This window comes from Vespula pensylvanica, chromosome 16, assembly GCF_014466175.1.
Source record: "Vespula pensylvanica isolate Volc-1 chromosome 16, ASM1446617v1, whole genome shotgun sequence".
Taxonomy (NCBI): Eukaryota; Metazoa; Arthropoda; class Insecta; order Hymenoptera; family Vespidae; genus Vespula; species Vespula pensylvanica.
The window spans coordinates 745,678-769,741 of record NC_057700.1 but is presented as its reverse complement, the minus strand read 5'-3'; the positions used below and the strand labels follow the sequence as shown (position 1 = coordinate 769,741).

At 33.5% G+C, this 24,064-nt stretch overlaps 2 protein-coding genes across 6 annotated transcripts; one reads left to right on the top strand and one right to left on the bottom strand.

Moving 5' to 3' along the window:
* Positions 1–855: 855 nt before the first annotated feature.
* LOC122635016 (unconventional myosin-Va) lies at positions 856–20,524 on the top strand. 5 transcript variants are annotated; one of them, XM_043824717.1, is made up of 23 exons: positions 856–1,338; positions 1,389–1,672; positions 11,364–11,788; positions 11,895–12,195; positions 12,299–12,616; positions 12,689–13,177; positions 13,386–13,592; positions 13,676–13,792; positions 13,875–14,173; positions 14,256–14,874; positions 14,954–15,145; positions 15,263–15,625; positions 15,709–16,011; positions 16,105–16,210; positions 16,593–16,779; positions 16,869–16,901; positions 17,134–17,332; positions 17,426–17,519; positions 17,647–17,703; positions 17,877–18,050; positions 18,141–18,816; positions 18,900–19,182; positions 19,276–20,524. In XM_043824717.1, the coding sequence occupies exons 2-23, from the start codon at positions 1,646–1,648 to the stop codon at positions 19,393–19,395; spliced, it is 5,589 nt and encodes a 1,862-aa protein (XP_043680652.1). In that variant the 5' UTR covers positions 856–1,338; positions 1,389–1,645; the 3' UTR covers positions 19,396–20,524. The 5 variants fall into 5 exon arrangements, with proteins under 5 accessions (XP_043680652.1, XP_043680651.1, XP_043680654.1 ...); XM_043824716.1 differs by having other exon boundaries at positions 856–1,672; XM_043824719.1 differs by lacking the exon at positions 17,647–17,703 and having other exon boundaries at positions 856–1,672.
* Positions 20,525–20,650: 126 nt separating this feature from the next.
* On the bottom strand, positions 20,651–23,935 carry LOC122635017 (T-complex protein 1 subunit epsilon). The gene is made up of 7 exons (XM_043824722.1): positions 23,705–23,935; positions 22,772–23,196; positions 22,492–22,684; positions 22,130–22,399; positions 21,620–21,805; positions 21,017–21,341; positions 20,651–20,938 (listed from the first exon to the last, which is right to left on the bottom strand). The coding sequence occupies exons 1-7, from the start codon at positions 23,810–23,812 to the stop codon at positions 20,805–20,807; spliced, it is 1,641 nt and encodes a 546-aa protein (XP_043680657.1). The 5' UTR covers positions 23,813–23,935; the 3' UTR covers positions 20,651–20,804.
* Between the last annotated feature and the right edge of the window lie 129 nt (positions 23,936–24,064).

The following is a 24,064-nucleotide window of genomic DNA, read 5'->3' as shown; positions in this document are numbered from 1 at the left end:
CCCAGATGCAGCAACCTCCAAGCGGTGGGACCTGGGTCGGTAGTACTTGCGATACATGGAAATCTATGTCTTTATTATATCTAAATTCTGTATGGAAATTATATGTAGTATTTTAAAGCGCAAGTACTACCGGGCGAATGGCTGCTTATATATAATAAAATTTATATATTTGTTTAATCATTTTTACATAGAATTACAAATTTTTTAAATTACTTATATTAATTAAGAAATATACTGAAGTATGTATCATTTAATTTTTTAAAATAGATTTTAGATTATACTTATAGAAAAATTAATGACTGTAATAGATATACTAATTCTGCAGGGTATCAAAAATGAGTATCTCTCAATAAGTATATTATTTTTATATATTATTGCCTTACTAATAATTTTACCGATATGGGTGCTATAATTTTTGTCCAATCAATCGTCGGTAATAGTGGCACCATATTTTTCTTGTGGTGGAATAGTAGCTTCCTCTACGTAGAATTTTTTTAAGTTTTATTCTATGCAGTGAGCTTCAAAGAGTGTCTGCATTACTTTTAAAAGTGCATATGAAATAATACGAAAATTTTTCAATCTCTTGTAGTAATTGTCTTCTTTATTTAATTTATATGATTAATTTCAATATTAAAAATGTGTCATCGCTAAAATGAATGCATCAAATGAATGCAAATTTGTATAGAATATATTATTTTATCGTTGACGATAACACAGGTTTCTATCATTGCACAATTTTCAGCCCACCTAAGTATGTATTTGAATTCGAAGATGGCGTTGGCATGAAGTGACTTCGATCTCTCGACGAAGATCGTCATATCGATGAGTTTGTGCGAAAGACGAAGATGGGAGGTGTGCGTCGTGGACGCAACGAAGGCCGTCGAGTACGTGGTGATAGAGATGACGGGGAGAGAGAAAGGGATAGATAGCTAGTGAGAGAGAGAACGATAGAGAGTGGTTTGCTAGAAGGTGGAAGGAGGAGAGGCGGCCAATCTAAACCCGATAACGAGCCAGCTGGTGGCAGTGCCGTTGTAGGAGGTTTTGCGGGAAGGTACTTTTCGCAGGAGATTCTTCTTTCTTCTTAATCCTTTTCTTCGTATAGTGTGTGTGCGTGTGTGGACGAGTGGGTGAATGTGTGCGGCGTGTGTAGTTGTGTATTTTTTGTTTGTATGGTGACAGTGAGTTGCGCGAGAGCGATATTCGTGGAGAATACAAGAGAAGAAGGTGTATCAGGTGGATCGTGAGAATCTTTACGGTGCGTCTTTCATTTTCTCTTCGTATTTTGGGGGCGAGAGACGAGCTGACGGATCGAAGAAGCAAGAGAGAGAAAGAGAGAGAGTGAGAGAGAGAGAGAGAGAGAGAGAGAGAAAGGCAGAGAATAAAGAGAGGAGGCGCAAAAAAGAAAGATAAGAAGAACATAAAAAAAGTAAATAAATAGAAACGAAAAGCATGCCGTGATCAAAAGAGAAGGTCGGTATGCATCCGGGACGAGAAGGTCGGCGGTTCACGTAGAGCACGCGCGACGATTCCAACCGAAGACGAAGACGAAACACGGCGTCGACAAGTAGAAGAAGAAGAACAACGACGATCACGACGAAGATAACATCGAGAAGACTTGATTGAATTTACCTAGATCGAAATCACCATGACTTTAAGACAGCTTTACGTCAAGGTATATACTTACGTATTTACGAGACTATTTTATCTGTCAAAACTTTCAATTAATTTTTTTTTAACTCATCTGTGTAAACATTTTTTCTAAGGTCAACCGGTCTTTTTTTTTTCCTATTTATGCAAAGTGAGTCATTTTCAATGGGAACGTTCGAACGTTTTATCTTATTTACCTAAACTTTACGTTGAACTTATTTATTTTGTATAGAAAAGCGTAGAAAATATCGGTGGGTTCTTACTCTCGCCAAATTATGTTCAGATACTATCTATTACGAATTTTTATTGTTCTAAAAACGAAACGTTTGACTATTTTATGTACGATATCTAATGAAATACGGTCGAAGAAACGATCAATTCGCGTTTGTTAAAAATACATCTTATTCGTTGAGTTTTTGCATAAAATTATTTCTTATTCTCGAAAATTTATCACAGAACGATTAAATTTACTATAAAGCAAAATTCGTTAGCTCGTTTCGAAATAATAGAGGTGACTTTTCTTTCTAATCTTTGTTATTCTTATTCACTTACGTGATCGCCTCGACGCGATACATTCTTACGATAATTCTTCCGTTCAGTCGATAGTACAATGACAGATATTTGTTGAAACGTAAATGAAAGAAATTACATAAAAAAGAAAAGAGAAAGTTGCTCGATACTATCTTTATTCTTTCTTTCATTTCGACACATTAATCGTCAATGAAATTATACGTTAATACCTATGATATAAATATAAAAAGGGTAAGGGTTAATTTGGAAATGTAGAGAAAGATCATGTAGAATTTCCCGCGACTGCTTCATTTCTCGTCACGTGATCAGAATATTTACCCTTTAGGGGAAAGAAAAATCAATGGCGAGAGTAGGACATACAATATGGTCGATAAATGTAGGACCTAAATTCTTCCGTGAGAAAACAGGTGAAGGAGGAAAATTCGCCTCTCCCGAATGAGAGTGGGTCACAGCGGTGTAGTAACACGGTGAACGCGTTTATCGAAAGGGAACGTTCCGACTTTTGACGTAAATATCGATCGGACACCCACACAATTTCACCTTTGCTCTCATTCAAATATCGCGCCAATGGAATTCGAACCTTCAGCTGACGCGTTACAGCTAAAACGTTCTTGCACCATCGTACAAATCGCCAGCGATCGCTTTCGAATCTACTCGAGAAAATGAGAAAGGTCATCGGATCGAAGCGATCTTTATACGCGCATGATTTTATCTTGAAATCGTTTATCGACAATTTCGTAATTAACTTTATCCTTCTCCGATTATCTATTATCATCGTTGAGACGAGAATTATTTCTGTCTTTTGTATCTCTTTTTTCTCGATTCATTCTAGGTATGAATGGAAGTTATTGTAAAACTTATTAAATATTATTTTCATATACTTGTTACAAGTGTTTAACACATACTTATGTTTCTCCAGCAAATAAGCATTTTCTTCGTCACCATATTTAATCGATGCAATTGGGTGATTACAAGGTTTAACTTCGATTGAAAACTTCGAAGTAATCATTGATTTAGTCACGTTACTAATACCTATATTGACTAGCATGAGATTATTGGTACCATGTAAGTTAATAGTACCGTTAGCTTACCATTAGATTCGATTTCCCATGTAGCACGGTTGTTACGAGAGAAAGATCTCGTAGGAACGTTCTCATCTCTTCTACGCTTCCCTCTTTAAGGTTCTATCGAGACTTTCCATATTGCTCGTTGATTTATCGCTTCGGTCAGGTGAACGGCGAGGGTTGTCCGAGGTCATGTTGGTGTCTGCGAGTTTCTTCTCTTTCTCCTTTCTCTTTTATCCTTTCTTCCTCTCAATTTTTTTCTTTTTTACGACGCGCACCATTCAAAGAGATTCTTTTTTTTAATTTCTCTTTCTCTTTTCGAGAGATAGAGAAAGTTTAAATCTCGCGTTGGAAACTGATCATAAAGATAACAGATAACAGAATAACGTGAGTTTCTAATTTCTTCGTTCTCCTCTTTCGTTCAACTATACTTAAGATTCGTAAAAGCTTTTTAAAGTAATCGGTTATCCAAACAACAAATGATGTGCAGTTTGAAAAGATCAAAAATACAGTTTCATTTGAAAAAAAAAAGAAAAAGGACAGGGAAATAGTAAAATACAATATATTTACGTATAATAAGAAGTACATTCGTATTGAAATATTGTTCATTCTTGAAATTCATGATCTTCATCGAAGTCCCAAACGCACCTTTACGTTAAAGAGCCAGTCAACCTGGTTCGAAGCTGTTGCTGGAGCGATTGGTCGTCGTAGAAGGTGATTCGTATAGTTCGTTTCGAGTCAAGCAGAATCCTTTCTCTCTTTCAGAAATGAAACCTCTCGAGATAGATCGTTCTACCTGCACTCTTTCTCGCTTCTCTGTAAGTACAAGGAATTCCCAAAATGGCTTGACTCAAAACAATGACTCAAAGAATTTCAATCCATTTTATTTAATCCTTCGTTCGAATATAAATTGCTAAAAGAAAATATTCTATACAATGGAAAATCTATTATACTTCTTATCATTTTAATTTCCGACTCTAAAAATGATTTTTTCTACGGATCTAAAAATGTATTTATTTGTTATGCTTTATTTGTAATTTTTTATTTCTTTTTTACGGTGTTAACTTCGTAATGATTTATTCCGATTACTCTGTAGATAAAAATGCAATAAACCGACGATAAAAGCTAAAGAGACGACGTGTCGTTTCGTTTTGCACGTCGTTACGTTTCGATTCGTCGTTTCATTCGATTCGAAGACAATTTTTTACAAGATCTTTTAGAAGCTTGGAACACGATATTAGGCACGGATGATCGCACCTTAACCGGCCATGTTTTTGAGTAAAAGAAAGTCCCCGGAGCCATTCCATCTAATGACCTTGCCGTTAGTAGTGCATAATTCTAGAATCATGAGCTTTCACGTATCCTTATATACTATCTACGTTTTTAATCCCTTCTCTCTCGTTCTTTCAAAAAAGAAGCAGAATGTCCCCGAGTCGTTCTCCTTGCACTCGTCGCTGAGTTCTTTCAACGAGAACCAAGAAATTACCGTATAATTGCGAAAGCCTTCATTTTTGCGACGATTACATACTTCAGAAATCTTGATTATTTCAAGACAGTTAAATTTTCTAGAAGATCGGTCAGATTAGATATATGTTTTGTAATTTTTATTTTTTAGTCTTAAGTGTCTTTTATCATTTTTCATCATTAAAATTAATCCCTCCAAACATTGATTTTTAGTATGCATTTGTTTATACGTACATATATATTTATCCGAGTGGAATATTTATTTTAATATATTGCGATTGGTTTCGAACGAATAAATAGATTTTATAGTTTATTAGAATGATCTATCTAATGAGATTCAGAAATAATTTTTATCGTAGTAAATAATAATCGTTCTTTATCTTTTTACGAGCTTGTTCGTTCATCGTATTTCTAGATAGTCTCTTGGAAGAGAATTCGAATGGAAAGTCGAGGACGAGTCTTCTTCTTCGTGGGCTTTCTATGTGATGCGAAGATTCCTCGAGGCAGTATCTCACAAAGTTCTTCCTTCGTTTTTACCATCGCGACTTTAACTTTAACAAGGCCTACCTCTCGAACCAAGCAAGTTTCCTTCTCACGCTTCTCTTCCTTTCGTGGAAGATGCGATTCATTACTTTTCTTTTCCGTTATTTAAATATGACTATATTTCTTAATAATTAGCTATTATTAAACATGATCAGACTAATAATAATAATGGACAATGATTTAATCGATATCATTTGTTTATTATTTATTTATTTTTATTATTTTTTTTTTTTCATAAACCAACTTGAATTTTATCACGAAAGTAAAAGAAAATTCAATAGTAACGATTTCTACAAATTTCACGCTATTAAACTCATTTACTTCGTATATGGAACGTAAAAGAAATAAATATAAATATTCGTAAAGGAGAGAAAAAGAAAACGAACAAGCGTAGCAAAGAAAGGGTCGTATGAATATATGTGGGTGGTAAAACTTGACCTCGTTATTCTTCGCGCAGAAGAACATAAACTCTCGAACGTTTTCTGACTGTCGTGAAATATCATGAAAGAACCGAGATAGGAAAGAATGGATCGATTTTCGAATGATATTGCTAAACTAGAGAGAGAAAAGATTCTATATGTATATATTATATATCATATATATATATATATGTATCATATTATTATTATAAAATTATGATATAGAAATATGCGATGTAACTTAAGTATTTTACATAAATGTTTAAAAAAAAAAGATATTATTTTAATGTCAAACTTAGATTGCTTCGAGAGTTTACTTTTTTTTCGTTTTTTATTTTTTATTTTTTTTTTTTTCTTTTTTCTTCTCCGAGCAGTTAAATCGGTCAGTAAAATATCATTGAGTTTACGTTACTTTAAGCCGGTCGGCAAAGACTTCGTTCGAAAGAAGTCTTTAAAAGACTTCTTCAGTCGGCAATTCGAGCTTTTTCCGGGTTATAGCGTACCAGCCAGTTGGACTTTTTCCAACTCCTTCTTTCATCTGCGAACTCTCTTTTTCACAGATCCTTCTTACGATCGGTACTTGCTACGATTTTTCATTCCCTTTTTTGCACGAAGAAAACAGTGTTATGGATATCGATCGATCGAGACTTTTCATTCAAAAGTAATCGTGATTAATATAATGAATCAACGAAAATAATTATCGCTGATTGAATTTGTGATCAATGTACGATTAAATGTCACAGTTTATCTATTCCGAATATTGTATAAATCTCTATCCAAAAGTGACATCAGAATATTATTCACTCGATATAATTCATTCGATCACATTTTACGAGATTAATTTCAAAACTACGAAACGTTTTGTCGATCGTAATAAATTTTTCTAGAAAATTACATTATTATTGGACTAATATATCTTACTTGAAAACCTTGTAACAATAACGAAAATAATGTATTGCAAGTCATATTCAATTAAAAAAAAAAAAAAATCTGAAATGTTGGTCAAATGAAAATGACAATTTTTTGAACGACAGCGAAAGCTGAGCTCGTGTACAAACAGATATTTTTTTGCGCTTGGAGGAATTCACGTCGATATGACTCATTCGAGGATGGCCTCGCAGCGATAAGATTGTGAGTTCCACCTTCCGCATCGCCCCTCCCTCTTCTCTCCTTCTCTCTCTCTCCCTCTCTATTTCTCTCTCTCAAGATTGAAAAGTTATTGAACCGAATTCGTGTTTAGAAACGTTTAAAATTATGCTAAAAAATGAAACTTTGTCCGGTCTTTGTAAAAAAGGAAGAGAGAAAGATGTGTATTTATTCCTATTGAAAATCGTTTAATTCAATGAACAGCGTGATTTTTATAATAGATACACATTTATACATGTTAGAAGAATACAATGGAACATGATTCTCTCGTTGTAAATACGTTCCCAAGTGAATAAACGAACGCGACAGAAGCCGTAGATCGGTGTACGGTTTGCAAAGCTCGACATAGACACAACACGAGGGTGGAATAGTTATAGTGGTACGTGCTTATACCACCCTTGCTTCTATCGTATGTTATAACTTGGAAAATGAACATAATCGCGTTGGAAATTTTTTTTCTTAATTTCTTAGATAGATTGTAATGATCGTTAAATACATAAAAATTGCAACAAATTTATTTTTTATTCCTGTAATCATATTTTAGTGTGATATATATATATACATACACACACACATATATAAGAATTTAAACGCTAAAATCACTTGTAGAATCTTTTTTTTCCATAAATTATACGTCAAATTAATCAACTTTTAATTTAATATGAAAAAATATATTACATTTGTAAGATATTAATTTTATATAATATTTGTTTTAAAATCATATTGTTATGGCATACTTATCGACTTTAAGAATGAACTGCAAAGGGTTCAGTGAACGTTCACTGTAAAAAAAAATATGTTTTAAAGACTAGTTCACAAGACAAGTACTTAGGCTAGTCTTCTCGCGATTGTTCTTTCTCCGATACGGTATTACGGGATTCCATCGAGTTTTTAGCCGTTGCATTTGCGGTTGACTTGGTGCAACTCGTGCGACAAATTAGAGACGGTTCCTTATAATATATACCGCGAAAAAAAAAGAAAGAGAATTACATTCTGACAAGCGTGAGATCTCTCTTTCTGTCTTCTTCTTTTTCATTTATTTCTAAGGTATAAAAGAAAAAGAGAGAGAGAGAGAGAACTAAGGAAATTTATGCTCATTAACTTTTCATCGTTTCGTAACACGAGCCTAGAATAGGCTCTCATTCGTTTCTACGATAAAGAAAGTTTAAGAGCATTAACAGTATTTTCTACCAGATCACTCTCGCTTAAAAATTTGTTCAAGTCATTTAAGAAAAATATATGTTTTTTTTTTTAAATAAATATGAATAATTTCAAAAATATATTTTCCTTCCAAACATATATGAAAGTTAATTAAATACATACGTGTGAATAAAAATACTGTATCTATAAAAGTATCTCTAAAATAAACTTTACAATTATCCAACATAATTTTTTCGTATAATCGCTCGTTTTAATTGCTATAATTTTCATAATTTCAAGATAGACAAATTAGAAAGAAAAAAAAATTATTGTAATTAAGATAAAACTATTTTAGTAGGCAAACCTTTCATCGTAATATATCATAGGATATCATAGAGTACCGTTGAACTGGACATTCTCAATGAAAGGAATCTCGTGGGAACACTATTCTTCCACGTATTTTTTATTTTCCACGAGGGGCACGAGACTCGCAATAATAATGACTTTCCTACTTGCATGAAAATATAGTTTACGTATAATCATAGAAAGCATGGGAACTGGTCTCTTAGACAAACCTGTTAGATCACTGGTAAGATTCTATGCATATTAATGACGAACGAATAAAAGTGAAAACTTATATGACAAACATGTTTTATTCGTTATAATCTTAAATAACAATCAATATTTATAATATACAAGCCATTGCCTAAATTTTTATTATTATTTATGATTAAAAATTGATTATTCGTAAATTGCAAAATCGATGTATGAAATATAACTGCAAATAAGATACAAAAACAAGAAGAAAAAGTTGAGATAATAAAATTTCTCCTTAAATGCTAAAAGTTAACATAGTTGATTTATTTGATGAATGGTGAAATGGACAACCTGATTCCAGGTACGAGAGACGAATTATAAAAAGTGGGTAGAGAGAAGGGAGAAAGAAAGAAATGGTCGATACTACTCGAGGATTCTTCCGCCTCGTGACGGACACTCCTTGGGTCATGAGTTCACGAATGAATTGTACATCTCCTCGACCAAGAAATTTCTCCCTTTTTTTTTTATTTTTACACTTTTCTTTGTTTCTTTCTTTTGTTCTTTTCTTTTCTTTTTTTTTGTCTGATAAATTAATTATCAAAAAGATCATATAATAGATTATTAAGAATTTATCAATTATTTATGTGAACGAACGAATGAATGAATTATGTATGTTCAATTAATTGTATCAATTAATTATTGAAACAATTCTAATCGAATTAAATCTTTCTAATAATTTGATATCTATTACTGTAAATACCACGACAGGTATGATAGATATGTAAAATGTATTAATCGATTTTTTAACGTTTCAAAACACGTATCTAATATGCGACATTTTAAGAAGAACTATCCAGTCATGCGAATTCCGTTATGTAAATGTAAACCGCTTTAAGAGAAAGTTGCAGATAGGAGAATCGAATATGCGATACCTACGAAAGTCTATTTATATTTCTAAGTACATACTTACATTATTTATTAGAGTGCAAAGTAGACGTTATACTGTTGAATCAAATCAGAATTTTTTATTTGCATCTTATCACTTTTGCGTAGATAAAAGAATCGACTCATCATTTTTCATATTAGACGTATTTAACATTTCACGCTCGCTTATTCATCATTTTTCTCCTTTCATAAAATTGTGTTAACAATAACATTACGCGTAATACTTTGTTGATGAGTTCGATAAAAACATTTTTTAACAAACACGAACGCAATATTATCCACACGATGACGTAATAAGTGTAACCAAAGAACGAAACAAAATAAGATAAGATACTACAATAATTGCTTTATCAATAGCGTTTAATCATTCACCAATGTATCAAAGAGAAGAATCATGGTAATGCAGTTGCACTTTCTTTCATATTCTTTACGCTTTCATGTTACGCTACGTTAACCATAAAATTTGCTCTTAGTGCAGAATATTACGGCCTAACGTACGATAAATATGATGAGAGTGTAGTACGAAGTTTCGTCATTATATATTTATATATTTTCACGGTAAGTCTTACATGGTTTATATAGCATTAATCATTCTTATGTTAGTTTCGTGTGTCGCGTGTAACATGAAAGATAAATGAAAGTCAAATCTTACATGCGCTTTTATTACGCATTTACTTTCTTATTCATAATTGACTTGAAATGAATAAGAATTCTGAATGTTTAATATTTATTACGATTTAATTATAATTGTCTATGTATCGGCAATCACTTTCTTGTAAGTTCGATCTTTAAACTAAAGATTTTCTGGCCGTTAAGTTACACGCACCGATTAACTCGAACGAAAAGTTCTTTCATGAAGCGAAGGTGGGAGGAAACGATGACAAAATAAAAAACATGATTTACCGTTCCTCGACATTCCTTTGGTTCTCGTACTTACATGTTACAGTATTCCGTTAAATGGTAATTCATATACACATACGTATAGGGATTTCATCGATACCTCCCTCGTGATGTGACAACAAATGCAAAGGTTCACTCGACGTTTCTTTTCGTCGAGAACCGTTAGCTGACTTCTAAAACAGATCGCTCTGTTTCTTATGAAACTCAACCTGGTTTTGTATGCTTGTGCGTTCGTTCTCTTATTTTTTTTTTTTTTTTCTTTTTTATTTCCTCATGTACTGCACATCGATTTTTTCTGCTTCTAATAAAACGACGATGTTTGCTCGTCGTTTGTTTGCTCAGATGATGATATTGCATTGAAAGTATACGATAACGTTTATTTTATGGAAATTACGTAGAGTGTGATAACGTTCATTATATTTATGCTTGGAAACTCTACCATATATATTTTTTAAGAGACTTCGTAAATTACAATAATGATATTCTGTTGTCGTTAGATTAGATAAATACATAGATACATAAATAGATGCATTCATTGCATTATCTAATAGCTTCAGCTGTGAAAGGAAGGAAAAAATAGATACTAATTAGAAAAGAGAACAAGTTGTCGCCTTTTTCTTCTTCAAAGCTACGGACCGAATGAATCGATATGATTCCAGCAGTCGGCCTCGTTCGTCGTAACACGGCTCTGCTTCGTGTGTAAATGTAGGGCACCTTGTGAAAGGAAAATTAGCTTGCAATCAATCAATGCAAGGTGTGTCGTCGAACTGCCATTTCCACGATCATGTTATTTCGTTTATATGTTAAGTGCCATTTTATCGTAGATACGTATCGATGATTAGAATTATAAAAATGGAGTTGGAGTCGTGTATCTTTTATTTTTAAAAGATGAGCGATTAGAACGATCGTGTAATTATAATTTCGAATAAGCATAATTACGTACAATTTTCATGTCTCATCCGTGATAAGTATCTAAGTTCGTAAATTGAGTTTAACGATTGATAAGTCTATTTTGTGATTTGTTCAGGGTGGTAAAGTATGGATACCGCATCCCGAAAAAATCTGGGAGGGTGCTGTCCTCTTAGAGGATTACAAAATAAATCGGCCGACATTAAAGGTACATACCGACGACTCGAATCAAACGAAGACCTTAGAGATAAAAAGCGATCACGATCTACCCCCATTGAGGAATCCGGACATATTGATGGGAGAAAATAATCTTACATCTTTATCGTTCCTTCATGAGCCAGCTGTTCTCTATAATCTTCAAATTCGTTTTCAACGGCATTGCATTTACACGTATTGCGGTATCGTTTTAGTCGCCTTTAACCCTTACAACGAGTTGCCTATATATGGAAATGATACGATATGGGCGTACAGAGGTCAAGCTATGGGAGATTTGGAACCTCACATATTCGCTGTGGCCGAAGAGGCTTACACGAAATTGGAGAGGTAATATGATTTATTTAAAAAAGAAAATTTATTAAACTTACCAAATTGATTATTATTGCTATTATTAACACGTATATCACTTGGTTTCATTGATAAAAAATTTCAGGGAAGGACACGATCAATCCATCATCGTATCCGGTGAATCAGGTGCAGGTAAAACTGTATCGGCAAAGTACACCATGCGATATTTCGCTACCGTTGGTGGTTCCACGACAGAGACACAAATCGAGAAGAAAGTATTGGCTTCGTCACCGATCATGGAAGCGATCGGGAATGCAAAAACAACGAGGAACGATAATTCGTCCAGATTTGGAAAATTTATTGAGATACAATTTAATAAAACTTATAATATCACTGGTGCCAGTATGAGAACTTATCTTTTGGAGAAGTCAAGAGTCGTCTTTCAGGTAAAAGAAAAATTATAATTTAACAAAATTCTGATTGTAAGTTAGATCGATCGAAACTTTTCGAACTGTATCGAACATCATATAACGCAATTATATCGTTCAGGCAAACGAAGAGAGGAATTATCACATATTTTATCAAATGTGCTCGGCAGCGAAGCGTCTTCCACACTTACACCTTGGAAACTCAAACGGGTTTCATTACCTCAATCAAGGAAACAATCCTAGAATCGAAGGAGTCGACGATCTTTCATGTTTCGACGATACAATTAGTGCCCTTACGATGCTTGGCTTTACTTCTAAACAGCAAGACGATATGTTAAGAATATTAGCAGCCATATTGCATTTAGGAAACGTAAATATAAATAGTTTTGATGCACAGAGCGATAATGGCGATAACGACACCGAAGCTAGTTTTATTTCTGTAAGTTGTCTATAAGAAATTTCACGATTCGAACGTCATTAGTTTATGCGGACTTTCCTAACAATTTTTTAGCCGACCGATAGGCATCTTTTGATAATCTCGGAATTACTTGGTACGGATGTGAACGCTATGCGAAAATGGCTTTGCCATAGGAAGATCGTCTCTATGAGGGAAGTCTTTTTAAAACCAATGAATGCAGAGCAAGCGATAGGAGCTAGAGATGCTTTGGCAAAGCACATTTATGCGGAGCTATTCAATTGGATAGTGAATGGTATCAATAGCTCCCTCCAGTCTCAAAACAAAGCTCAATGTTTCATCGGTGTGCTGGACATTTACGGATTCGAAACATTTGAGATAAATTCATTTGAACAGTTTTGTATAAATTACGCGAATGAAAAGCTACAGCAACAATTCAATCAGCACGTATTTAAGCTTGAGCAAGAAGAGTATCTCAAGGAGGAGATCGAATGGACTTTCATAGACTTTTATGACAACCAGCCGTGCATCGATCTAATAGAAACGAGACTGGGCATATTGGATTTACTGGACGAAGAGTGTCGGGTAAGATACATCATTTCATTCCAAGATCATATCTCTATTGATAGTATTGTATAAGGACAGATATAAGGTATCACGTCGAAATATTCTGACAGGGTAGTTTCTTAATTTTAAATACTATATTATTTGTCGGTGCAGCTTGTGTCATGCGTCTCTGCGACAGAAGAATGACAATTAATTTTATTAATCAGCAAGTAATTATTTGACACAGATGCCAAAAGGAACGGATAGCTCGTGGGCAGATAAACTCTACGCAAAATGTAACAAGTCGAAACATTTCGAAAAGCCACGATTTGGTACTTCCGCTTTCTTGATTCACCATTTCGCTGGTTTGGTTCAGTACGAAACATTAGGTTTTCTTGAAAAGAACAGAGACACAGTGATAGAGGAACAAGTAGATGTGTTAAGGGCTGGTGGTGTAAGTTCAAATCTTTGGAATATTTTCAATCCTTATAATCGTTTGCGTACAACTTTTTGAATATCTCATTTTTATTTTTTAAGAGTAAATTATTGAAAAAGTTGTTTTGCGATGAGGATCCAAAATTGGTTGTACCCAACGTGAGAGTCAAAGTGTCCGCACAAAAACCGGTGATAACTCCCAAGCAAAATAAAAAAACGGTAAAAACTATTTAAAGAAGAATATACATATATGATTATACGTGTATATGCGTTTATATAAATTTGTAATGATTTTCCTTAGGTCGGCTCGCAATTTCGGGATTCTTTAAATATGTTAATGGCGACGTTAAACGCAACGACTCCTCATTACGTTCGTTGTATCAAGCCAAACGATACAAAGGAATCATTCGAATATAATCCTGTACGTGCCGTACAACAGTTAAGAGCCTGCGGTGTGCTGGAAACGATTAGAATTTCTGCTGCTGGTTTCCCAAGTCAGAGAACGTATTCAGAATTTTTTCAAAGATACAGATGTCTTTGTGTCTTCAAAGAAATAAATCGCGATGATCTCAAAGAGACTTCTCGTCGTATATTGTCTAGGTAAGACAAGCTTGACTTAACAAACAAGAAAAGATATTATTTCTAAGTAATCGTTTCAATTTTTACATTATCACTCGATCAGGTATATCAAGGATGAAGATAAGTTCAAGTTTGGTAAAACGAAAGTTTTGTTTCGTGCCGGACAAGTGGCTTATCTTGAAAAACTCAGAGCGGAAAAGCAAATGAATGCTTGTATAATGATTCAAAAGACTGTACGAGGTTTAATATATCGAAATAGATATAAGAAAATCAGAAGGGCGATTTTAGGTCTCCAAAGATACGGAAGAGGATTTTTGGCAAGGCAAAGGGCTGAAAGGATTAGACGTACAAGAGCTGTCATTAAAATTCAAGCGAACGTTAGAGGTTGGCTACAGAGACGACGCTATCAGCGAATTAGACTCACAATTATTGGTATTCAGATATATGGCAGAGGTAAAATGGCAAGAGAAAGGTATCGTTTGATGAAGGACAATGCGGCTGCAACGATTATTCAACGATTCGCAAGAGGATATCTAGTCAGAATGGCGTGTAAAAAGAAACTAAGGGATATCGTTATAGTTCAGTCGTGTATAAGAAGATATCTGGCTAAGAAAGTGTTTAGAAGATTGAAGGCTGAAGCTAGAAGCGTAGAACATGTTAAGTCTCTTAACAAGGGTCTAGAGAAAAAGATTATCACTTTGCAACAGAAAATAAATGAACTCGTAAGTTTCTCTCTTTGTTATCCATCGAGTTTAATGCGATCGAGTAAATAATCATCTGGAATCATTACGTTCATTTTAGGCAAAGGAAAATCAACACTTGAAGAATGTACATAATGAACTATTTGACTTAAAGAATAAATTGGAAGGACTTAAATCTGTAGAAGTCGAGAACAAGAAATTAAATGTTATTTTATTGGAGAAAGAAAAAGAACTGGAAAAAATGCAGAACGTGCTAAGACAAGAGAGAGATGAGAAAATGGATATTTTGCAGGTAAATGTTTGAAATTGAAATTATTCGAATTAATGATACACGTGAATATTTTTACTTATTCATTTATCACATTCTTTTATAATCTTATTTTGTATCCAAGTTCTTGTTGTTCTATAGGATAAAGAGAAAATCACGCAGGAAAAAGGACAGGAGAACAAAAAACTCATTGAGGAGAATGAAAAATTGCGAAAAGAACTTTCTGTGGCAAATGATAAGTTGAAGAGTAATTTACGTGGTGCCGAAGAAAATCTTAAACATCGTTTGGAACAGGAGAAGGATCTGCTATTGTTGGATCAAGATCAGGATCGCGGTGCTTATCAGAAATTGTTGAAAGAATTCCACGAATTGGAGCAACATGCCGAGATGTTGGAACAGAAACTTGCTCTCCACGTACCAGGACATTCTCGTTCATTGAGTAATGCCTCTAGTAGCAGTGGACAAGTAGTTTCAACGGAGTTACCACAGGATGACCAGAACATTGTAAAATTTCATCTCATTACGTTCATTGTGACGATCATAAAAAAGAAAAATAAGAAAAATGCACTGCAATATTCTTTTTTTAGGACTTTGGTTATGGATCTGTTCGTTCAACGGCATCATCGTCAACGCCATATTCACGCGTAGAAACGATCGATTGGAATCAACAACGATCAAATACCCCACCTGACGGTGAAGTACAATCAAGTAAATCACCTTCAGAAACAACAAATGGTCCGGCCCATGCACCTGTGGATATTAATTTGGTATTGAAACTTCAACAAAAATTGAAGGACGTTGAAAAGGAGAATGGACGATTAATTAGAATGGTAGAAGATTTAGAACGTGATAGTCCCGAAGAAGCTTCGCGAACGCAAGATACTTTTAGGGTATATAACAATTAATTTAATAATGTGAATTCAATAATAGTTCGCTTCGATCAATGATTGTACAACTGACTATGTATATCTGGTGTTTCTTAGCTTCAAGAATTAGAAATGGAGAATGCACAGCTTAAAAAGGATTTGGGCTCATTAAGGAAAACTGTATCGACTACAGACTCAACAGCTGCACAACAGCATCTTATAGGTAAATGGTTAACTGATACAGCTAAAGAAATTCTTTATAACATTTTTCTTTTTATTCTATACATATAATTCTTGTGTCGCTTGAATATACATATATGTACGTATTATATGCATATACCTTTTCTTTTGACTGTGCCACACAAAATACATTACACACATTTTTTATTAACACCGACGAGCTTTTATTTGTATACCTTGAACGCTTTGCTACATTTTACACATTTGTTTGCATATTTTATATGAAATATTTCGTTGAATTATTTACGGATCTTGCGATAGAATAAGATGAAATTAGGAGAAAAATGGGTTTAATCTCTTTCCATCGTCAAATTTCTTTTCTAACGAGTTTGACGTAATGTAATGTTGAAAAATTGATTATTTAGGACAATTCGAGGCTCTTCAGGAAGAATTGGAAAGGAGACGAGAAGAATGCATACAGTTGCACAGTGTGTTGGCTGATCATACTCGAAGAATGAAGAGTCTTGGTTCAAACTATGGTCGAGATGTTGACATTGTTAACGAAGATGGAGAATTAGTCCTCGCTTTCGAAGCGCAGAAGAAGATAAATAGGTAATTCGATAATTTTATCAGAGATTTAATTTCGTGGTAATTCGTGTCTAATCGTGTTTTGTCGTTTGTGCATGCAATTCTATTTTCAGTAGACTTAAGACAAAGCGAAAGGCATCAAGAGAGTGAGTTGAGTAGATTCTTTGACGCGAAACATTAAACATGGCATGTGTCTTGCATAAAACTGAGTTATTCAATCGAATGCAATGCGAAAACATTTTAATTTAAGTAATATCAAATATTAAATAGAGATATATGGGATTATATTGAAGAAATATTCGGCGATTGAATAATTCTTTAAAACAAAGGATTTTAAGAGATTTTCAATCGTTTTAATTCATTATAATTTATTCGAAGGCAACTAGAGGATGAATTGCAAGCAAAAGAAAAAGGTTGGAGGACTCAAAGGGACGAATGGAGAGCAGAGATCGACAGACTACAGGAAGAAATTGAAAAGCAACAGAAATTACTATCTGTCAATCTAAGTAAATCGCCCCAAACACAAACCGAAGCTTACATGCAATACGAAATTACAAGATTGACTTCTGAAAATTTGGTAAGATCATTAATTTTCAATCGGACTTAAAAATAGAATAAATCTGGATAATACATATATATACATATTAACATTCTTATTACAATATCAAAGGATCTTCAAGAGAAATACGATAAAATAGCAGAAGAATGCAGAAAGCTCAAGAAACAATGTAAAATTCTTGCAAAACGTCTCAAAGATGCAGGCTGTAAGTAAAAATAATCGATATTCCTCTAGATAATAATTATTAGTTAACTTGACGAAAAATAATATTCCAAAATATAAGTTGCTCAACTACTACCATTAAGATTATTTTATTCTAATGCTATCGAAAGACGAAGGAGATGATATTAAGGAACATAAGGATCGTCCTTATATGCTAAAAGATACTGGTGAGTGCATGGTCTCGATGAATCATCCATATCATTTGATATCACGTTTCATGCAGACCACAGCTCACCACCTGTACATAAAGAAAATTGATCATTTATAATACTATCAAGATATTTTATCAATATTTTTGTTCTTGACGCTTTATATCTAACATACGACGTATTTATTACAGTACCAGACAGTATAGAATCCGCTAATGACTCCAATACTGTAACAACGACCACTCATTCGTCCAGCGACAATGGAAGCATTATGCCAGCCATTCGCAAGAAAGAAAGAGATTACGAAGGAATGTTTGAATTTAGAAAAGAAGATATCGGTGTGATAATACGGCATTTAGTTATCGGTAAGTCGATGCGATATCCATATCCAAATCGAAAATCTTATTCAATAGGATTATTAGTCGATAGTACAGTGGTTTAATTCCAATTCGTAGATTTAAAACCAAGAATAGCAGTGACTTTACTACCTGGCCTCCCAGCATATATAATATTTATGTGCATAAGACACACCGATTGCATCAACGATGACGATAAAGTTCGATCGTTGTTAACCGCGTATTTGAACGGTGTAAAACGCATTGTTAAGAAACGCGAAGATTTCGAATACAGCGTGTTATGGCTAAGCAATACATTACGATTATTACACAATATGAAGCAATATTCTGGCGACAAACCTTTCCAATTGGAAAATACAATGAGACAAAACGATCAGTGCTTAAGGAATTTCGATTTGAGCGAATATCGAATCGTCTTGAGCAACGTTAGTCTATGGATTTTTAATAATATCGTGACGACTTTGAAGGAGCGAATTCAAGCTTTTACGGTACCGGCGCTTTTGGAGCACGAGGCGATCTCCGGCTTGAATTCCAACAAGCCAGGTCGACCCCGTTCGTCGTCCATGGGCGAGGAGCCGGATTCTACCCAGCAAAAGCTTGACAAGCTCCTAGACGAGCTCAGTTCGGTGCACAAAACCCTTCTTTATCATGGCGTTGATCCCGAAATCATTACGCAACTCTTTAAACAACTCTTCTACTTTATGTGCGCAAGTGCGTTGAATAATTTATTACTGAGAAATGAGCTTTGTCATTGGACCAAAGGAATGCAAATCAGGTGATTGAAATGATCATTTTGAAAAGAATTTTATAATTATCAATTTAGAATGGAAATAATCAAATTCGTTTAACTTTGATCAGGTATAATTTGAGTCACTTGGAACAATGGGGTAGGGACAAACGAGTAGGAGCTGCTGCTGAAGCACTTCAACCTGTCATCCAAGCGGCACAACTTCTTCAGGCGCGAAAAACTGATGCTGATGTAAATTCCGTTTGCGAAATGTGCAATAAACTTACGGCCAATCAAATAGTGAAAATACTGAATCTATATACACCGGCGGATGACTTCGAGACACGAGTACCGGTATCTTTTATAAAGAAAATAGAGGCCAAACTGGCCAAACGTGGTGAGAACAACGAACAGGTAAATATACATATATATATATATATATAATTTTTTTGCGAAGTTGCGATCTCGATAGAAATACGATGTTACGAAAATGATGAATGCTTTTAGCTTTTAATGGACTTAAAGCATACCTATCCAATAAGATTTCCATTCAATCCGTCGAACATTCGCTTGGAGGACATCGATGTTCCAGAGGTGCTTCATCTACCAATGCTCAAGAAGATCTAATTATTGGCAATATAATTCTAGAGAATGGTCTCCTCCTACGACTCTTCTGGCTTTTAGTTGATTATCGTTGCACGAGAAGCTACATTCGCTATTACTTTATTTATTAAAACAATCTAGTGATGCCGATACTCTAGTTACGTTAGAGAACGCATAGAATGAGTTATCGATATCACATTTTATAATATATACATTTTTTTTTACTACGTAATTTATATTATACGAAGTATAATTCTTTAATTCTCAAGTCGCGTCCGCATTTAAAAAGAATAAATAAATAAAAGACCGATTAGAAAAAGGAAATATATATAACGTAGCGTTCAATAAGGGAAAGTATTATATTTTGTTAAAGTTAACGCATGTTTAATCATTTTACGTTCGTAGATAATGTGTATTATCGCAAGATGAAAAATTAGGAAAAGAAAAAAATAATATTTATTCGTGCTAGATACATACACATACATATATTACATGCATAAGAGAAGGTATTGAGACTACGTTCATTGATATAATATAGTCTCATCATTGCCATTTTTTTTTCGTTCTATTAATTATAAATATTAGTTCCCTTTGCGATCGATGGCGTTAAGATTGCATGTGGGATATTCGTCGGTACAATATTGATACTATGCCAATCGTTATACCTGCATACGTTGTAGGAAATATGTTGGAATTGTAATTAATATGTAAAAAAAAAAGGAAATGCGAAAGAGAAGATATGTAACGTTATGTTGGAATAGATTGTATATTTTGTGATACGAAAGAGTTATTGTGTGAGAGAGAGGGAGAGAGAGAGAGAGAGAGAGAGAGAGAGAGAGAGATCGAAGCATATAATGTTGTTATATTATAATTTATAAAAATGTACAAGCGATTAATTTTTGTGCCATTTTGTGAGTAGATGTTAACGGCATTCAATTTTATTCCCCTTTTTCTCATACTCCATTCGGTTCGTCATTATTTTGCATCGTAAAACGAATACATTCCATAGAATCAATTAATTGGGAAAGCAAACGCTTTTCCAAAGCGTTATTAAGCGGTAAATGAATCTATTTACGTGATTATACAATTTACTCGATGTGAAAAATTTATTTGTTCCTACGATGAAAATAATAAATGAAATCGTTGATCATAATACGTTTCCTCTTAGATGATATTATATTATGCATACGTAAAGTATAAATCTGTGTACATAAAAAATGTGAAATATTAAAGGCAGACATTATATAAATGAAATAATTTTAGAAAAAAAAAAAAAACATAGTATCGCAATTTTTTATTATCATATAAATTAACATTTTATTATGTCGTGATTGCGGAAGAAATATGAAATACGAATACGTAATATACAAGTGAATGAAGCAATTGTTAGCACAGAACAGTATTAATATATTCAAAAAATAAAAAATATTAATTTAGGCTGCATCACCGGCATCGTTTGGTGAACGTACGTCGTCGATTTTCAATATCATTTTTACTAATTGAGTTGCCAGACAAATTTGTTGAGTCTTGCTTGCTAATGTTTCAATAACATTCTGCACTTTCATATCTGTAATATATTAATGTTTAATTTTATTGACAAATTGTAGATTTTTATAAATTATTCGATGTAAAAACGAATAATTACCTGCGGTACCGCGATTTAAGCAATCGATTCCCAAAGAAGGATTATCTTCTGTTAATTGTCGTGCCTTTATCTCCGCAAGAGCATCTACCGGAGAAAGGCCTGAATTTTCTGCTAATGCCATTGGAACAGCTTCCAAAGCCTCGGCAAACGCCCGGAATGCGTATTGCTCTAAAGTACTTATCTTATCGGCTTGTGCTGCACATGCCAATGCACACGAAATTTCTGCTGCACCGCCACCATATAAAATCTTCTTATCCTTTGTATTTAGTACATTACGTACTGTGCACAATGCATCGTGGATAGCACGTTTAGCTTCTTCGATGATCTAGATTAAAGAAAAAAAGAAAGATGATAAAAAGCTTTCACATAATTACCCTATATAAATCACTAAAATCTTCTTTTGTATAATTTTAAACACTAAATTGTAGCATAAAGATGCATTTGATCAACGAAGTAAAGATACATTGAACGTTATCAGAATTATATTATGCATTAATTTTGCAAGGTGTCTGGTCAGTAAAATGCATAAAAGACATGACTGAAATTCTCCTTGCATCAATTATATCGCGAGTATAATAAAAAAGTTCTATCAAAATTTCTTACCATTTTATTGCCTCCACGTATGAAGATAGTTACTGCTCGAGAATTCTTACATTCCTCTATAACGAGCATTTTATCTTTGGTAGTACCGAAAGATAATTCCCTGACAACACCTGCGTAACCAAGTTTCTCTGGTGTTAATTCTTCGAATCTTGGTACGATACGACCACCCGTTGCAATAGCAATTAACTAAAAAATATTATATCTTTGTATAAACCGTATTAACAACATTATGCCAATATATATGAATACTAGTCAAAGCCCTCAGATCTCATAATCTTATAGTCATTAGAGACACCGCAAAAGCAGGAGCCTTGGAAAGATAATTCAGAAAGGATCCTTTTATTCTAATACCAATTAACGTGATATTAAATGGTAAAACAATGCAAAGATCGTACGAATTAGAACAGACCAATTTTCCAAACTTTTACACCTCCTCCAGTGCGCTTTGTCATCATTGGGCAAATAAGATACGTACAGAAAAACGATATTACTACTTTTGTGAAAACTTACTTCTATTTCTGGACCACCGACCCATCTAACTGCTGGTAAATCGTTTTGCAAAAGAAGATGATTTGCTTCATCATCAAATCCCCACTGACAAATGGCAAGAGTTGTTCCAGCATCCTTGACTAATTTTACCATTTCTGTAAATTTCTCTCTTTCATATTCACGCAATGCTCTATAGTCTTCTACCGAAGTGACATCGAGCTTATGTTTTGTCTTGGGTTTTGGTGGTTCAAAGGGACAAGTTAAGATTGCTAGTTTGACATTTTCTAACCTCTGAAAAAAATTATTAATATTGAAATAATTAAATGTTAACTTAATAAGTTGTAAACAGATTATATGTATTTCACAGATCATATAAATATTACCTTTGGCATCTGAGGATGGCTGAAATCTTTGTCAATAACTACACCGCGAACTAATACAGTATCTTCTAATCTACCACCAACTTTTCCTTCTATTTTGATTAATTCAAAATTAACGTCCCATGTTACATGATCATAAACCGCTAATACAGCATTCACTGCAATTTCTGCCATTTGTCTATGGCATTTATTAATACTAGAAATAAAGACATTTTATTTAAATCATGATTATCTAAATATTAACATTTTTAAAGGTAAAAATTGTTACAAAATGAATAATTACATTTTAGAGCCAAGTGATGTCATAGCAATCTTGATGTAAGGTTCTAAATTTTCCACGCTTTCTGGAAACTTGTGGGTAATTGTTTTAAGATGATCCGTTGCACATTTAGCAGCCATTTCAAATCCATCCGCTATTCTTATCGGATGTATTCCTTTATCTAATAATTGCTCAGCTTGTTCTAACAAAGCACCAGCTAATACAACTACTCCAGTAGTACCATCTCCAATCTCATCATCTTGAGATTGAGATAATTGAACCATCAATTTTGCAACTTCATGGTCTACGTCCATATTCTTCAAAATTGTAGCCCCATCGTTGGTAACAGTAACATCTCCATCCGAACTTACCATCAACTTATCCAAACCTTTTGGTCCCAAAGAGGTTCTAAGAGTATTAGCCACATTACGAGCTGCTAATATATGCGACTGAAAATAAAAATTACTTAAAATTATTATTTATATTTAATTTTACATTCACTATTGTAAAAAGTTATTTTTAGCAATTAAAAAGTTATTTTATTATCGAAAAAAGTAAAAGTGTTACGAATACCAAACAGATTTCCTTATATGGGCAGAAAATGATCTCATTGTTTCATACGTAAATGTATATAAATGGACATTACTAAAAAATTAATTGAAAAATGCATAAGCATTTCACTTCATTCAAATAAATTTGTTTAAAACTAGGATAAAATCTTTCGTATCTTAAATAAATAATAAAAATAAAATTGTTAAAATAATGTCGAGCCCAGAATGTCGCCATTACATCCTTCACGTGGTTGATTATAAATTTGAGTAAATATCGAAATAAAGAGATTTATTTAAGTTTATAATAATAAAACAACAAAATTACAACAATACATGATTTAAGTATATATATATATATATTGTAAATATTATAAAAGATATATTCTTTTAATAACTGAATTCATACCTTAATTGCATCAATACCGGTTAATCGTTTTTGTTTCTCTTGGTCTCTTAAAATGATAAATGGACGACCATATTCATCAAATGCCACAGTTCCCGGAATAGCAGTCATTTTGTTTTAATTTTCAAAACAGTTACTTCTTGAATATTATCGAATTAAAACATTCACTCAAACGTTGTGATTCTAACAGTACACGCTTCTAGGCAACCATTTTGTTTCTGACCCGACAAGAATAGAACAGGAAAGAAGGAAGTACGTCACTACTGTGAACTGTGCTGCCATCTTTTCTGGGATATTCAAGAAAAAAGCGGTAAATTTAAGTTATTCGCCAATGTCCGATTTTACAAGTGAATTATATTTAAA

Excerpts from the sequence above, each read along its gene's own strand:
- LOC122635016 (XM_043824717.1), top strand. The coding sequence starts at position 1,646 with ATGACTTTAAGACAGCTTTACGTCAAG. Across the intron at positions 17,333-17,425 it reads GATTGACTTCTGAAAATTTG|GATCTTCAAGAGAAATACGA; the intron begins GTAAGATCATTA and ends ACAATATCAAAG. Across the intron at positions 19,183-19,275 it reads GTGGTGAGAACAACGAACAG|CTTTTAATGGACTTAAAGCA; the intron begins GTAAATATACAT and ends GAATGCTTTTAG.
- LOC122635017 (XM_043824722.1), bottom strand. The coding sequence starts at position 23,812 with ATGACTGCTATTCCGGGAACTGTGGCATTTGATGAATATGGTCGTCCA. Across the intron at positions 22,400-22,491 it reads GCCATCCTCAGATGCCAAAG|AGGTTAGAAAATGTCAAACT; the intron begins GTAATATTTATA and ends AATTTTTTTCAG. Across the intron at positions 21,806-22,129 it reads TCGGTGGTCCAGAAATAGAA|TTAATTGCTATTGCAACGGG; the intron begins GTAAGTTTTCAC and ends AATATTTTTTAG.